Raw genomic sequence first — 15,649 nt, 5'->3', positions numbered from 1 at the left:
GTTTATTATGGTTATTTATATGGTTTTAGAAGCAGTATTTTTCATACATTAAAACAATGTAATTGTTTAAGATTAAATGAATTATGTAAAAAATGTAATTTAAATAATTATCTAAAGATTTTTTTCTTTAGATACATAATTGTTATTTGCTTAAAAAGCATCAGAATAAGTACTTATTGATAAGGTAAGGTGTTTTGAAACCGTAAATCCCATCAAAGGAAATATGAATAAGTGAATGAAAAAAAGTAATTTGATCGAGTATGAAACGCAGAATCCCTAAAAGCAATAACGATTTGTTGCAAAGCTCGGACAATAAATCCATATTTTTCTCTGGCCATACTAAAGCTATAAATTCCATACCGGAATACTATAGGCACGCGTATGCTTCAAAAACAATAAATTGTGAATGCCGCTCGCACACCCTAGTCATATTAATAACCAACAGACCACCAAAGGTTTTATTTAATCATTAGTATTCGAACACCCAATGATTTGTCTATTTTGCTGATACATAAATTATTGGTCCTGCTATTTCAACCGTTAATGCCTATACGATAGCTATATTGTTCATCCCTAATCAGGAATCGAACTAGCATTAACATATTAGCCGCTGACTTTTGCACATTATATTTCTATTCAGCGAATTATGACTGTTAGTTTCCCGGGTTCAGTAATTTATTGTGAATATAAACGTATAATTAAAGAGAAAAAATGTGTAAACAGATAATAAATATGAGTTGTTTTATATGACACATTTTTGCCAGGTGCTGATAGTTAAAAAGAATAATAAAATAATACTTAGAAAACTCATAAAATAATTAGGAAGTTAAAGCTTACGAAGATTATGTTCAAAATCCTAACAAATACTAAACACTCATCTTGTTATTTGTTCTCAGGTGTGGTGTTCGACCAAAACACTGAAGAGATCCAGAATGCCTTCAAGTTCGCCATGGTTCAACATTCGACGCCCAACAGGACCCGGCTCGACTTCCAACTCTACGTGGACATCATCAACACCGCCGACGCTTTCAAACTTTCCAGACTTAGTAAGTAATTTTATACTTTACGTCATTCATAACGTATCGGCTGCTAAAGTTTAATAATTTACACTAGTAGACAGGTGTCACCACAATCATTCACTAGCTGCAAAATCAGATTTTATTGTAAAATTTCGACGAATTGCAATTAATATTATTTGCTTTTCTACTAATGAGATACCTATATCGATTACGCTCATTTCAACAAAATCAATTCTGCAACCGGTAGCTCGTTAGTAAAATAGTTCAATTTAACACGAAACCTTTTTTACGAAATGACGCCCTGATTATATCGGTGTCGACCATACGCTGATATGAATCGCCAATGCCACTACCAGTATTAATATGGCATCCAAAACGTTAAAATATGAAAGTTAAAACGGCGTATTTCACCGTCATATCTCTTTTGTTAAGCAATGAGTATTAAATTATGATCTGAACACATTAATTGAGATAAGCAAAGCTTGTAATAAAGCAAGCATGTTATTCATTAAATAAAAAAAACACTCGTCTATCTATGATCGCTGCAGTAAATTAAAGGTATTCAAAGGGTGTAATTAAACTTGGGCACGAGTGTTTTAAATCTGCGTAAGTAGTGTTTCCAAAGTTAATGAAGAGCTTATAGTTTGAGATGGTTTCCAATATCAGTAGCTTGTAGTACCTAAGCTACTTAAGTCTTAGCTAGAACAGTTTTAAATTAACCCATGGGCAAACTTTTGCGCTTATGAAGAATGCGGAGTACCCTTTTTAATTACCTCTAAAATCTGAGCTGGTTCCAGGAGCGAAACCTAAGCTGGTTTCGTATTGGAGCACAATAAGGTTTATTTTCAGATGTTAGGAAACCGTTTAAAAGTAATCTCAGAAACACTTAACCATTCAAATACTGCGCTAAAACTCTGAAAACTGCAGAAGCAAATGCTTTAGAATTAATGCTAAGTACTGTAGTCTCAACAGTTACCCGCTCTACCTTCGAATTGCTAATCTTTTACAATAGGCATAGAAGCGTCGTAAGTAAGTAAGTATACCACACGTTTATTAGAAACCCAAACCAAACTTTATATCACAGCCTGAGCACTTTTATTGAGCGCATTCTTAGAATGGCTTCCGTTTAATTTTAAAAAATCACGTTAGTTCCGTGCCACAATGAGTATTTACTGTCCATTAAACCTTTAGCAACACAAGCCAAAGTAGACAATAATACAAATATCATAATACACAACTAAAACCTAAAAAAACAAATACCTACATGACTCGTCTCACTGATATTGGGTTACCAATACCTTTATACAGAAACACAAATTAACATAAAGTGCTGTAATCTCGTGCTCGACGTTTTGTTGCTACGGCATAAAAACACTCTGGGGCTCATTAATTTTATTATATCAGTTTATTTGTTTTCCCTTCTCATATAGAGATATTAGACGGCCAAATGACGGCATAATATTTGCACCCAATACTGTTAACAATATTGGATTGAATAGAACAATAGGCGAACGTTTGTGGCATACTTAGATAGTAATCAATATGGGTCCTCGGGGGCTGCCAAGTTATTGGACATGAGCTATCCTTAGTGTTTATCCATTATCTCGATGGATTTCGTTCGCTTCTCAGTACTATGGGACATACGTCGATTTTACTAATCGATTAATCAACATCTTCCTACATATTACGAGAAACTTCAATGAAGGATAAATAAAATAAACTTAGTTTAAACAAATGATTTTTAATTTTGAGCTGATCCGATCTGAAGTTCACGTGGACCTAGTTACCAAGGTAATTAGTTTGATTTTAACAGTTTCTCGCGTAATATCTACTTAATATAAAAGTATTTTCAATATTTGGTTCATTGAGGCTTATTTCTATAAATACACTTTAAGCCAGCCTTATAACAACCGAAATAGTGTTTGTATTAAAAAATAATAAATCTCGTTTGTTAACGTACTTACAAAATTTTTACTGTGTTAACAAAACGACATAGTAGCGGAACTTTGTGGCAAAAAGTTATTTAAAAAACGAGGTAGTACGTAAGCTTAGATCTGGAACTTCTTAACCATAGGTTCTAAAGGAATGAAAGATAAAAGTTTTCAGGACTGCTCCTTGACAGACTCATTGCGAATGCAAATTGTATTAACGACTTTTTTATCTATTGCAGCATTTGTTCTGAGGATCAAATAAAGATGTATTATCATTTCAATTTCATCTCTTCGTATTAACGTCCAAATCAAACAATAATACTCTATAATAGTAACGAAAATAGAATCTGTAAGGGATATCATAATCATAATATCAAATACAGAAATTAATAGTAGCCACTTTATTTATTATTAGAGATAGTTATTAATATTTTCACTAAAGCTAAAAGGCTATGAATAGAATTAAGGTATCAAAACAATTAAAGTTTGTTAATATTATTATGGAGCATAAAAGCACCCAAGTTTAAAGGATTTTGTTTCAATATTATTACTTTATTATACTAAATACATACATATAAAGAAGATCGTTTGCAAACATAGGCGATGACAAATAAGTTAAACCTTATGGGAAATCATTAACTTCAGATACGTAAAAATTAATTTAATAAAAATACACTGCACCAAGTTCCTCCTGGAAAGGCTTTTTGTAATAAAAAACAGGTACATAGTGCAGACATCCATCCATTCTTTTAGTTCCATAATAAGTCTATCAATATTATAATACAGATTAGATGGCGTTACGAAATAGTTGGGAAGACAACGACTTAAGCTGAAACAAAAACCATTATAACAGTTCTGCTCTGTAATAAGTTACCCAACGACCTTTGACGACACACAAGAATCTCCATCACGTAATATCAGAGAACTGTGACTACTGACATATGGGTATGGAATGTGTGTGATTGATCAGTCGTTTCCTATGAGCTCTCTATCACAATCGGGCACAATAGCATACTGTCACAATAGCGAATGGACAGAATCGTATTTGACGCAGTACTTGGCTCAATAAAAAGACTGAACTGTGTGGGTTTTAATGCCCCTTGATGGAATCTGATATCATTTCTCATGTACCATGTAAAGAAAGGATATGTGTGCGTGGATAGTACTAATGAATTAGCAGATCAGTTGGTCTCAGATTTGGCTGTTATTAATACTATATGCTATTTTGAACAAAAAACCATGTATTGCCAACTACTTTTTTATCTTGCAAGAAATGGTCTGTTCATATCAGTTGATTACAGTTGATATTGCCAATCCAGAATTTTTAGTGCCATAAATTAATATGAGGTTGTTACAAATAGTCATGTACAGCACTTTCTTTTACCCAGGTGAATTTCAGTTTCAGTGAAGTCTGCAGAGATTCGGTATTACTCAAAGTGAAATGAGTTTTCGACAAAATTACTTTATTTTGCAACAGTTCACCATAGGCGGACGGACCAAAGGTTTTCAAACATTTATGTTCAGACCGTCCCAACCATTGGACTTTTAAAATTGTTCGTGCTTGATATTGATACGTACCTAAACAAAGCATTTTAACGTGTTGCATAATTCTAAGCCACAACATTGCCCCAAAATATGGAGATTAAATTCTAGCAATTATAAAAAGTTTTGTTGTTTATGCTACAAGCTGCCGCTTTGAATAGATTCCCCACGTGTATTGGCTTATATTTAAAAGCCAATAGGAATCGGAGCAATATGTTTCTTTATTTTAACGCTTTGATAATAAAATTTATTGTGCTTTGAAAGTTTCCATGTTTTAGTAGTTACTTTTTCACTGTACCAACTCGTATGCTGTAGCAAATAAACACTACCAACCTGCAGTTTGTAATCATAAAGTTATGTCTAATTACATATAACTTATAAAAGCGTTATCGATTAGTGCAAACGTCCACAGAGATAGTAAGAAGCGCTATATCTGAAAACGAACGCAAACAAATGACCCGTAACTGACCAATTTCCTGTATTTTGGAATATCCCTGCCTTTGGGTTTCGGCAAACGATTAACGGAAACTGAAACCGTGATTTTGTGTGTGAGTATTATAACGACTCTGATGTTGTATGTCATAGTTTTTGAGGGTCTGAATGATGATGATGTAGAATGATAATAATTTTCTCTCAGCTGTGAAACATCGTTTTGTGCGCTATACTTAACTATGGCCACATGTTTAGATAATTTTTTAGCCCTTGCATTTTCTTAAAGCATTTAGATTTTTATAACAATGTTTACATGCTGAATGCTACTCTCTAAATAATGTAGAAGTATTTCTTTCAAATGTTTTAATCTGTATTAAATGTGGTTAGCGCCTTAATCATTAATTACTCTAGCTGGGTGAACCCTTTTATTTTTCCCAGCGGAGACTGAAGCACTGGAAAAATCGTTAATTGAGAAACGCTCTGAAAACTTTTTAAGTCCTAATATTCGTACAAGCCTAAAGCGATTGCATGTTTCGTAGTAATGCGGTGCTCCGAGCGAAACCAAGTGGTGTGGGCGTCTGAAAGCATGAGTACATCTCATGTAATCTATAGCCAATTGGGGTTATTTATCTGACGCAGAGAACATACCCGCCCCGCAGCTAACGATCTTGTCTAAAATATCTCTTTTAATATTTATGTGAAACGGCTCTGGGCTACCCAAATAGTGAATCGTCACGCTACGTCTTGGCTAAACTGTTGTGAGAAATGAAAATAGTATTAACCTTTGTTTTTACAATGATTCGGCAGATAAAAGACCATAAAATTTCAAATGAATCGCATCCATTTGAAATTAATTCCGCTCGTGTGAACACTGCTCTTATCAGCAAGCAGAGATTAAGCGACCGCGGCCTGCTTGCGTGCCTCAACTCTTTTGACTCGTCATTAGTACCTAGTAATTCTAACTGACACGTAAAAGTAATCTTCCCTCTCTTTTGGGATTTAAAATCGAGTTCCCTCTCTAAGGCGGAGTTTTTTCACGGGGCCTCATTTAAAATTGCGAACCGAAGATAAAAAGAGGCGGGCTGCGTCGTTCTGGGTCTCACAGCGAGTGTCACTGGGATTATTATTCAGACCGGGTGAATGGGACAACCTTACATAAATCGTATAAGGGCATCTCCTTCCAACGTCGGAAGAATGATCGCGGCGATACTCCATAGTACCGCTCTGATCAAAACACGTCTGAGACTAATGACGACGATGCGAATTTTTATGGCAGTTTCCGTTCTTCGGGGACTACTATTTGTTCACAGATATCTGTTGAATTTTCACTCTTAAAGCCGCTATAAAAAGTTAAAAGGCCAAAACTGTAAAGGTACAAAAGGGATTTTATGAGTTTGCCGCATCCCCTTTAGCCGTCGTTATAATAATACTCACTTTTTGTTTCTTATTTTTAACTTTCATATCTGAAATAAGTTATTTAGTTCTTAGTAAACAGAATTCTACTGTTTATAGGAAAATAAAATGTACCTAGCTGTCAAGATGTCAACTTAAAACCTACGCGCCACAAACGTTTCGTTCAGCACTCAAACGACCAAAAACCAAAAAACATAGAGTAGTATGTACCTACTGGGTCTAAATAAATGTTTTTTTTTAGGTAAATGCTTTTACAACCGTTTTGAAAACTTAATATTCTTGTCATCAATTTTAAGATTTGTACGCACAAGTATTAACAATAAACCAAAAAATCTTAACATAAAAATATACACAAATTATTTTCCTCCAGAACATTCCGATTTACAATGGCCATAGTAAGTATCTATAATTTTAGTTATTCGGGCTTTTAAATTTGTGGCCCGAGCATCAGTACCAAAAATGTGCATAAGCAGCTATAAAATCGGCATAATATTTTGTAATTTCGGCTCCTGCAGGCTGGCGCGCTGCCAGTTTCGATTTAATCTTAGTAGAACGCATTCTGCTGTGGTCACTTCGCGCTGGTTCCCTCGCGTCGTGTTGCATTGGATTAGGAAAGGCCCTGCGCGGAGGTTTATATGGCAACCCTAACCACTACTGCTAATTAAAGGTAGGAATTATTTTTCTTTCCCGTACACGTTGTCTAAAGAACCCTTCTATTTGATTACTACGATTTACTTATTAGGTCTACGAATGCTACGAATACTACGAATACACTTGGCTTATTAATGGATTAATTCTTGAACGAAGTACTCACGACAAATCCTTAGTGAATATACAGGGTGTTAGGTAAATGGCTATATGAGCTGACACTAGCCCATGTTAACATATGCATATAAATGGTATGGTGAAGTCAGAAAATTGATATCATCATTTTAATTATTTAAATTTTCATACAAATTGGATTTTATAAAATTAATTTTGTATGAAAATTTAAAAAAATTAAATGATGATATCAAACTGACTTCACCATACCATTTATATGCCCATGTTAACATGGGCTAGTGTCGGCTCATATACCCATTTACCTAACACCCTGTATAAAAAAAAGATTTAAATGTATAACAAAGAAAAAAAAACGAGGAATAACAGGAAAGTGGTTCGTATTTTTTTCTAAAGGAACACCACCAGATTAAGTCCAAATATTAGCAGTCATAATAGCACATGGGATTCTTGGGTAAATTTTTTTTTACCTAAAGTCGACTGTATTCACAATATTCTTGTATTTAGTAATTGTGGCTTTTTTATTTCTTACCAAAAGAACGCATTATTAGTGATGTTTAGCGTCATGTGCTGTTCTATGCGTTAAAGTCAACAATCACAGATAGATTGTAGCTGACACAGAGCTTTGAAGCATTAACCAAAGCCAAAGCGAAATCGATGTTTAAACTAGCCGTGTAGATGAGGTCCATCAAGTCTGTGACTACGGGTTCGATTAAAGCACTCCGATAGTTCACTGACAAATATTTCATTTTCCTCGTCCGAATTCATCTCACATCTATTGCAATTCCTGACTGTGAAACGGGATACAATCGGGAGTAGATTGTGAAAGCATATCACAAATTGTGTTGTAATGCACGTGCATCAAAGCCTGTTGAAACTGTTGACTGCCAGCTTTATTAGCCGTGTTTGCTCTGTGAATCACATTAAATGTTACAAGTAGTTTTTTATTTAATTAGACTACATTCGAGTTAAAGTAAATAAAATAAACAAGCTAATTAATCACCGCCAACTAATTACTTATATTTTAAACAGCAAGAATATATCATGAATTTTCTTTTGGACCACAGAAAGTAATGAATAAAGCCGCTTAAATAAATCTCTCAAATGGAATTGATTTTACACGTTCATAAGAGCTTGATTGGTTGCATTTGGGGAGTAATAAAATGATCCGCAATATTAATATTTTATCAACAAGTTAAACCGCCTGTGAAATAATGTGGTAAGCATACAAATGTTTTTATCCGCACTGGAATATATTCGTATACAAACTCTCTGCCTAATGAGGCGCTCCTAATAGCATCTGTAATCTAGGGACTTGTGAGTACTCGTATTTATAATGACTACATTATAGCCCATAAAATTACATAATAAATCGTCAAACTCTCAGTACTTAGTGTTAGGTCTGTATAATTCTGTCAGTAGGTATAGGTCAGTGCAGAAACTAAACAAACGGCTAACGTTAACATCACTCAAAGTATAGACTTCATTCAAGCTGAATTAGCAGGGTATTAGCTGTTCGATAGATATCGACTAGGAATATAAGTGGATTTCGATGCAATAGGATTATGGTTTCGATTATTCTTGCACTAATGCTTGTGGAGCTGTTAGTGATTCGAGGACTATATTCGCAGCGATACGATAACGGGAAATTCTTGGTATAATAGCAAAAGCTAAGTTGGTAGCAAATAGCTATCAGGAGTCCGGCAATTTGCGAGAAATTCTCAGGAAAATCACAGCATAAGGGTGGATGCTGTCAAGTATCGTATTGGCAACCAGTCTCTTGCAGTTGCCTACGGGTATCCGTTCCATGATAAACAAAACTCACTTAATTTAATATTATCTGTGACACTGATAAAAGTATATCAATTATAACAAATACTATCAATTGTTGTGACTGCTTCAGTGTTTTAACATCACTTTGCTATACTTGTATTTCGACATAAATTTCGTCCAAAACTTACACTGACTTGGCAAACTTGAGCCATAGGTCACGTGGTCCCAATCTCTTCTTAGCAACCCGATAATTTGACAACTTCAAAGTATCATTTAGACACTCTTGTCACGGAACAGATGTTACTTGTGGCACTAGTGGTAAATAAATCAGCACCCGCCTAAAACCTTGAGTGAGTTGCTCGTTAAGGCTCGCCCCACGCAGGGTGCGCCAGAAACTTAGTCACGGCTGGGCCTAACTTCGGCTATTAGTTTGCAGCATAGAAGATATAATAAACAGGCCTTTGCGTGGTTTCTCTTATTCCCAACTTTATTAATTTGTGTAATTCGTACTAGTTCTAGACACAAATCTAGCAAGCTTGAACAACTAAGCAGTTCTTGAACGATGGTGATCTGGACTACCTAGGAGAGAGCCTCGAATTTTGTTCTGATCTAGACGAATGATTCAGCCATGAAGCGCTGGTTTGCAATAGGTACTATTTTTTAGAGAAATTGTAAAATACGATTAATTTTTTTCCGAATTTCATTTTCTTTTATTTTGACTCAAAATCCACAGCGCTCAAAGTAGGTAAATAATAATAAATTACTGCCCCTGCAGTATGGCACGGGAGGCCAGGTGACCGTCAACAGAGATAAAAAGCGCCTCATTTCAAATATGATATCCCATTTTACAGTATTATGGTTTTAGTAATATTTTGAAGCCTAAATAACTATCTAAACAAAATATTTTTTGGTCTCGAACATGCTACGATAAGCTTTTTGCGTTCGTATTCATATGACACACGTTTTATCTATGCCACTGGGCTTTCAAAGCGGGTGACTGCTTTGTTTGTTTTAATGGTACCCTTAAAAGATGTTGACACAAAAAGATAAATTACATTTTCATAGAACACAATATATTCATCTTTGATTTGATAATACCCGTTTATCCAAGGAATTAACTTGTTCAATGCGGAGAGGCCGTCGACTTCTGAGAATGGTGTTAGAATAATTTCTTGAAGCTTGTTGACGGAGCGTACTTCCTTTTGTTCTGTGTTATAAATGCCAGACAATTAAACTAATTGTGCAAAAAGGAATTCTGGGTGCAATACATAGTTATTGAGGGTAGGTGGATACCACGGGCCGGCAGTTATTCCGGAAGGGGGGTCCCCAAGAATGTTTACGGCATGCGCCCCAAGCTATATAAAATCGTGGCAACCGGGCGCAGCGTGTCGAAATGTCTCGCCAGCCTTCCTACCTTTGTACAGTCAACGGCACATCAAACTGTATATTTTGTTGTAAAATCAAACTTATTGCGACTGTGTAAGATGCAAAAGTGTATAAGCATAATGTGTTGTCGTTTGTATATCTCAGTACAAAACTTATTGCACTCGATTGTATAGTGGTCGCGAAAGTAATGCCTTAAGACAGCAAAGAACACGTAATAAAGTTTCATATTGTAGATACAATTTTCAAATTTAAGGAAATATTTAAATGTAGTTCGATCGTTTGTTTCAGCCAAATGATGTCCAATGCTGGAGAATGGCTTGTAGTATTTACACAATACGTGCTAAAACACCGGATACAGTTGGGTTAGAATGTCGCTGAAGGTAATTAAATGTTACATAACAGACTCAAGTTCTTCCGTTAATTTTTGAGCCACAAAAAAAGCAGAAAATGTATCTTCATTAGTTTTACATAATATTGTAGATGTTTTTGACGCTGCAATTTTTTTACTTCTTTCTTTTCTGGCTTAAGCATCGGTGGCTTGGTGGTGAAAATTGTCTAACAGCGTTAACGCAAACGTGAATGACGCGAACATCGTCAACCAATTGCACGAATTGACAATGCGGTGGGCTGCATTTTTGTCGCAAAGCTCAACAACCATGATAGGACCATTGCGAAGACTGCCAATATCGATCGATGTATCGTGATGAAAGTCGTAGGTACTATCGGCAACAGTGTTAACTGCCCATTGCCGGTCATGTCATCTCGTTCTATCGCAAAGAATCACCATTTAATGAGAGCGAGAGTAAAAACGGAAATGGATAACAGTGCGGCCGTGTGTACGTCAGTTTTATGCTCATTTTCACCTTCAATCCCTAATTTTTAAGTGACCCCTATGTAAACAATATTCCTGTTATTTGTTACCATAGCCTTGAAAATTAGGAATTGATGGTGAAAACGGGCATTAGAGTTTTAAATCAATTTTAAAAGCTAAGGGGGTAAAGTATGACGTCAAAGCTGCGGAGCATAACGATGCGAGCATTCATAGTCGAGGTAAGTATACCGTGCGAGCAACTGGTATACCATCCTTTTGCCTTGCAGGCATTCCTTGTTCGACCCACACGTCTCTTAGTATAAACAAAGACTACTCCGCTAAGCCCTTTTCCAAACTACGCTTTGAGGCTAGGAAAACGAAGTTAACCTAACATTGTAAAATCACGATATCTGTCTAACATATCTACGTATATTGCGAGGTTCCACGGCTATGGTTCTTCCGTCCGTACACGGAAACCTAACGCTGCAAACAAGCACTTGGTTGACTTAGAAGGGATTAATGCCTCTCGGGTGAATCTTCAATCCATATCCTTGTTAAATAGATATACGACAAGGGGTGTAATCTTTTCTATATCGCCTTTTCCCTGCAGTAAAGGTATTCCAACGACGATCCTATTATTTTGGTTTAGATTTGATTCCGATTGTTTTAATGTAGTGTGTTTTTAATTATGCAAATAATATCCTTTTAAATATTTATTGATTAAATTATTAATGGTGCTCATAATTAGATTCGGTTAAAAAGTATTGATTTTAAAATGGTGTTAGATAAACACATTGGTTTTGGTCACTAATATAATCAAATTCTCATAATGTAGAGAGAGAGGCAAATGACTTCCTAAAGCCGTAAAAACAGTTTTCTCATCATCATCAGGCCATATAGGTGCACTAGGTGGACCGACGATCTGGTGAAGGTCGCGGGAGGTACCTGGATGCAAGCGGCGCAGGACCGGTCTTTGTGGAAATCCTTGGGGGAGGCCTTTGTCCAGCAGTGGACGTCTTTCGGCTGAAACGAACGAACAGGCCATATAGTATACGTATAGAACCATTCTCTTTATTCTACTAGGGAGGAGAATTTACACTCGCAACGCTCTTGCCGTACGGGTTGGAGAGGAGACTATTTGGAAAATCCAAGCAAAATGACATGATGATTCCGATGACGAAATATTGAAGCGAAATGAAATGGCGGAAAAGCTTTATTGCCTTGTTTTAAATTAAATATTATCTTATCTACGTGTCTCATCCCCCTATTATGCCCGCTTTAACAACCTCTGGCTAGTATTCACATTATGTAGTTCATAACTTCCTATAGTTTACATGTTACGTAATAAAATCTACATGATACTTGTAGATCGAAAATTGTATTGTCCAGAAAAAATCGAACATTCTACGTGTAAAAGAATTCAAATGAAGTTTTCATCGCAAACGTGTGAATCAATTGAAAATGTTCGGCGACGTAATTATAAATTCCTTTATTACAAGTACAAGTATTGTAAAGCCTGAGGACCTGCATATTTCGTTGCATTCTATTTGGGCAAAATGCAGCCATGGGTCTTGTTTTGGATTGCTTATTGCATGCAACGTGCACGAAAAAGAATTACTCGTAAGTATGAAAGCATGAATGTTTCAGATTTCGAATGTTTTCTTTTTGGAAGATAGATCTTAGGTACCGCATGGAGCTAATGGGCATCCTGAGACTATCTTCAATTTGAATTATTATTAGAACTACATTTAAAAACAATTTGATCAATAAACATTTGCAAAATTATTTCAAAAGTTCAAGAAACACTTCTGCTGACAAAATGCAGTCTCAGAATCTAAGAGAAATTGTACTTTTAAACATTCTAGAAGATTACACTGCTAAAGTTGTTCCGTGAGGGGTAAAATGTAAAAAATAACCTGAGTTGGGTGCTACGAGACCTGTCCTCGGTGACTTGCCATTTTTACCACCCAGAGAGGCAGTTTTGTAAGGTCAGCCAGTTTAATCATTCAGCCTTGATTGTCACAACTTTGTGATGTTACATCACCTAATTATTTTACAATTAGGGTTTTCGCGATTGAAAAATCCGCCAGATGGCGGGACGTGGATGTGGGGTCTGACTGCTGCGTGATTGGTGGATTTTGACATATCTGTCAATGTCATGTCAAAAGTATTGCCATCTGGCGGTTTTTTTTAATCGCGAAAACCCTCATTTGGGCAGATTTTTATTTTGAATGTAATATTTTGGAGAAGAAGCTTTTCTATTTCTGATGTGCAGCACATCACACAGGCAGTAATCCTCGTCTGCATTTTACCGGAACTATGATCTGAAATCAATAAAATGTCACCTCAGAGTTCGGGTTAGGGCACATATCATTTTGCCTTTCAAATATTACCACCTGAGGCAGCATACTCGACTTTTCCTTAAGTACTGTGTCTGAAAAGAAACAGAAAAATAAATAAATAGGTATATGTAATGTAATAAGAATCGACTTGTTCTCAAGATTTTGTATTACTGCGATTGTCTGAAGCAGTGTATCATTATTATGATCTAGACTTGCAAGTAGACTCACAAGGTATTTAAAGAAGAAGTTAACGATTAAAGTGCTAATGCAATTATCCATTCAGATACAAATGACGAGAGGCCGCCGAAAACGGCTTTTACCCGTGGTCCCCCCAACATGTCCCCCTGGTGAGTCCACGGGTAATTTTTTTTACCCGTTGTCCCACCGTTCTGAACAGTGTTTGCCAGTGGGTCTACGGGTAATTTATTTTAACCATGGTCCCACCGCACTAAGTGGCAAACATTGCATGTCACCTATGTCTGGGATGAAATATCAAACGCCGAGTAGGATATGAGTGACTTTAACCCACATGTGTGATGTGAAGATATTATAAAGATATTATGGTGCCGTACCTACCTATAATTATTTTCTATATTAATTATAGATTTTTTTATAATATTATAGATACCTAGGCTAGGTGACAAGCAATGTTTGCCACTTAGTGCGGTGGGACCATGGTTAAAATAAATTACCCGTAGACCCACTGGCAAACACTGTTCAGAACGGTGGGACAACGGGTAAAAAAAATTACCCGTGGACCCACCAGGGTAACATGTTGGGGGGACCACGGGTAAAAGCCGATATAAACGGAAAATCGTCTAATACAGAATCTTGTCATCTGGTAAATCAATATTTTGTAATATTCAAAGTATACAGGATTATTAGGCCACGAAAGCAACTCATACGGGGTATTAGTTAATTTGTTGAAAAGCAAAATCTTGTTAATCTTGTGCGTTTGTTTGCGCGGGGTGAGTGTAATTAATGAGAGACGACACAATACTTGTGGTTTGAACGATGTTTATTGCTCCGATCAATTGTATTACACTGACTCAATTTACATGACAACTTATTTAAATAGAAGTTAATACATAGAAAACTTATGTGTGTATACGGCACATTACTTCCCCCTTTGAAAAGAAAATAAAATTAATAAGTATAAAGTAAGTTAAAAAAAACTATGTTAAAAAATTTGCTAAAAATTAGTAACGTTCTATCCACATTTTTATTTATTATGTTTATACATTTGATATTGATTTTATTTCGTATACATTGATATAATTTTATTAATTAATAAGTGACGGATTACACATTTATTAAAATTTCAAATGTTATACAATTCATGTCTCAAAAAATATATTATGCAAACGGATTTATTAATTTTTATGCAAGGTTTGCAATGTTTTATAATATTGAATGATACAATTTGAAAGAAAGTAGTTAAAAAAAAATATAAGTCACATTATGTAAAAAACGTAATAAATATTACAATTATTTTCGAGAGTTTTAACCAATGACATTAGTGTAGATAATAAAATATTATGCGTATACATACCATTTAAAATACATTAGTACACAGTAAATACACATTTTGTTAAAATAAAATAGAATTTGCTATTTAAAAAAATATTATCTAATAGAGATACGCGATTACACTTGTTATACACTGAATTATTACACTTAGATTCACTGATAAATTGACTTTTGCACTGCACGACACAATTTCACTTTTATCCGATGACTTGCGAAGGTGCGTAGCCTTGGCGGCTGCGCCTGCCTTCAGCTCTGGTCGTGGGCTCGACGATGCAGGTAGGAAGCTCTTGGAGCTCCCGCCGCATGTATCTACCATAATTGTTTTTGCAGCGTCTCCATAAGAAATATCCAACGATGACGAATAGTATGACGACAGTTATTGTCGAATACATTTCCATGCTTTGGAGCATCTGGCGATGGTGATTGGCTTCAGCAGCAGATGCAGAATTTCCAGCACCATTTTGTGCGATGATTATTTCTTCTTTTTCGATTTTGCTTGACCCTTTTCCCATGTTTAGATGAAATAAAGTTGACTGAATATTGACGAGTAGAACGTGACGTGATGTACGTAATGCTCGGGAACGAATAATTATAACGCAAAGCGTACGACAGGTTTGCTGATGCGTCCAAATCTTGTAACTATCGGATTGTTTACAGAATGCCTTTCCTTATTAGGTGAGAGCTCTTCAG

At 35.7% G+C, this 15,649-nt stretch overlaps 1 protein-coding gene across 1 annotated transcript in view; it reads left to right on the top strand.

Annotated features, from left to right (window-relative positions):
• LOC135086527 (glutamate receptor 1-like) overlaps positions 1 to 15,649 on the top strand; it is a 195,187-nt gene that overhangs the window by 68,866 nt on the left and 110,672 nt on the right. Inside the window, exon 2 of the mRNA XM_063981262.1 lies at positions 897 to 1,046. Within this exon, the coding sequence (XP_063837332.1) occupies positions 897 to 1,046 (150 nt within the window). The remainder of the gene's footprint in view (positions 1 to 896; positions 1,047 to 15,649) is intronic.

This window comes from Ostrinia nubilalis, chromosome Z (genome assembly GCF_963855985.1).
Source record: "Ostrinia nubilalis chromosome Z, ilOstNubi1.1, whole genome shotgun sequence".
NCBI lineage: Eukaryota > Metazoa > Arthropoda > Insecta > Lepidoptera > Crambidae > Ostrinia > Ostrinia nubilalis.
The sequence above is the reverse complement of the archived record's forward strand: the minus strand, read 5'-3'. Positions and strand labels throughout refer to the sequence as shown.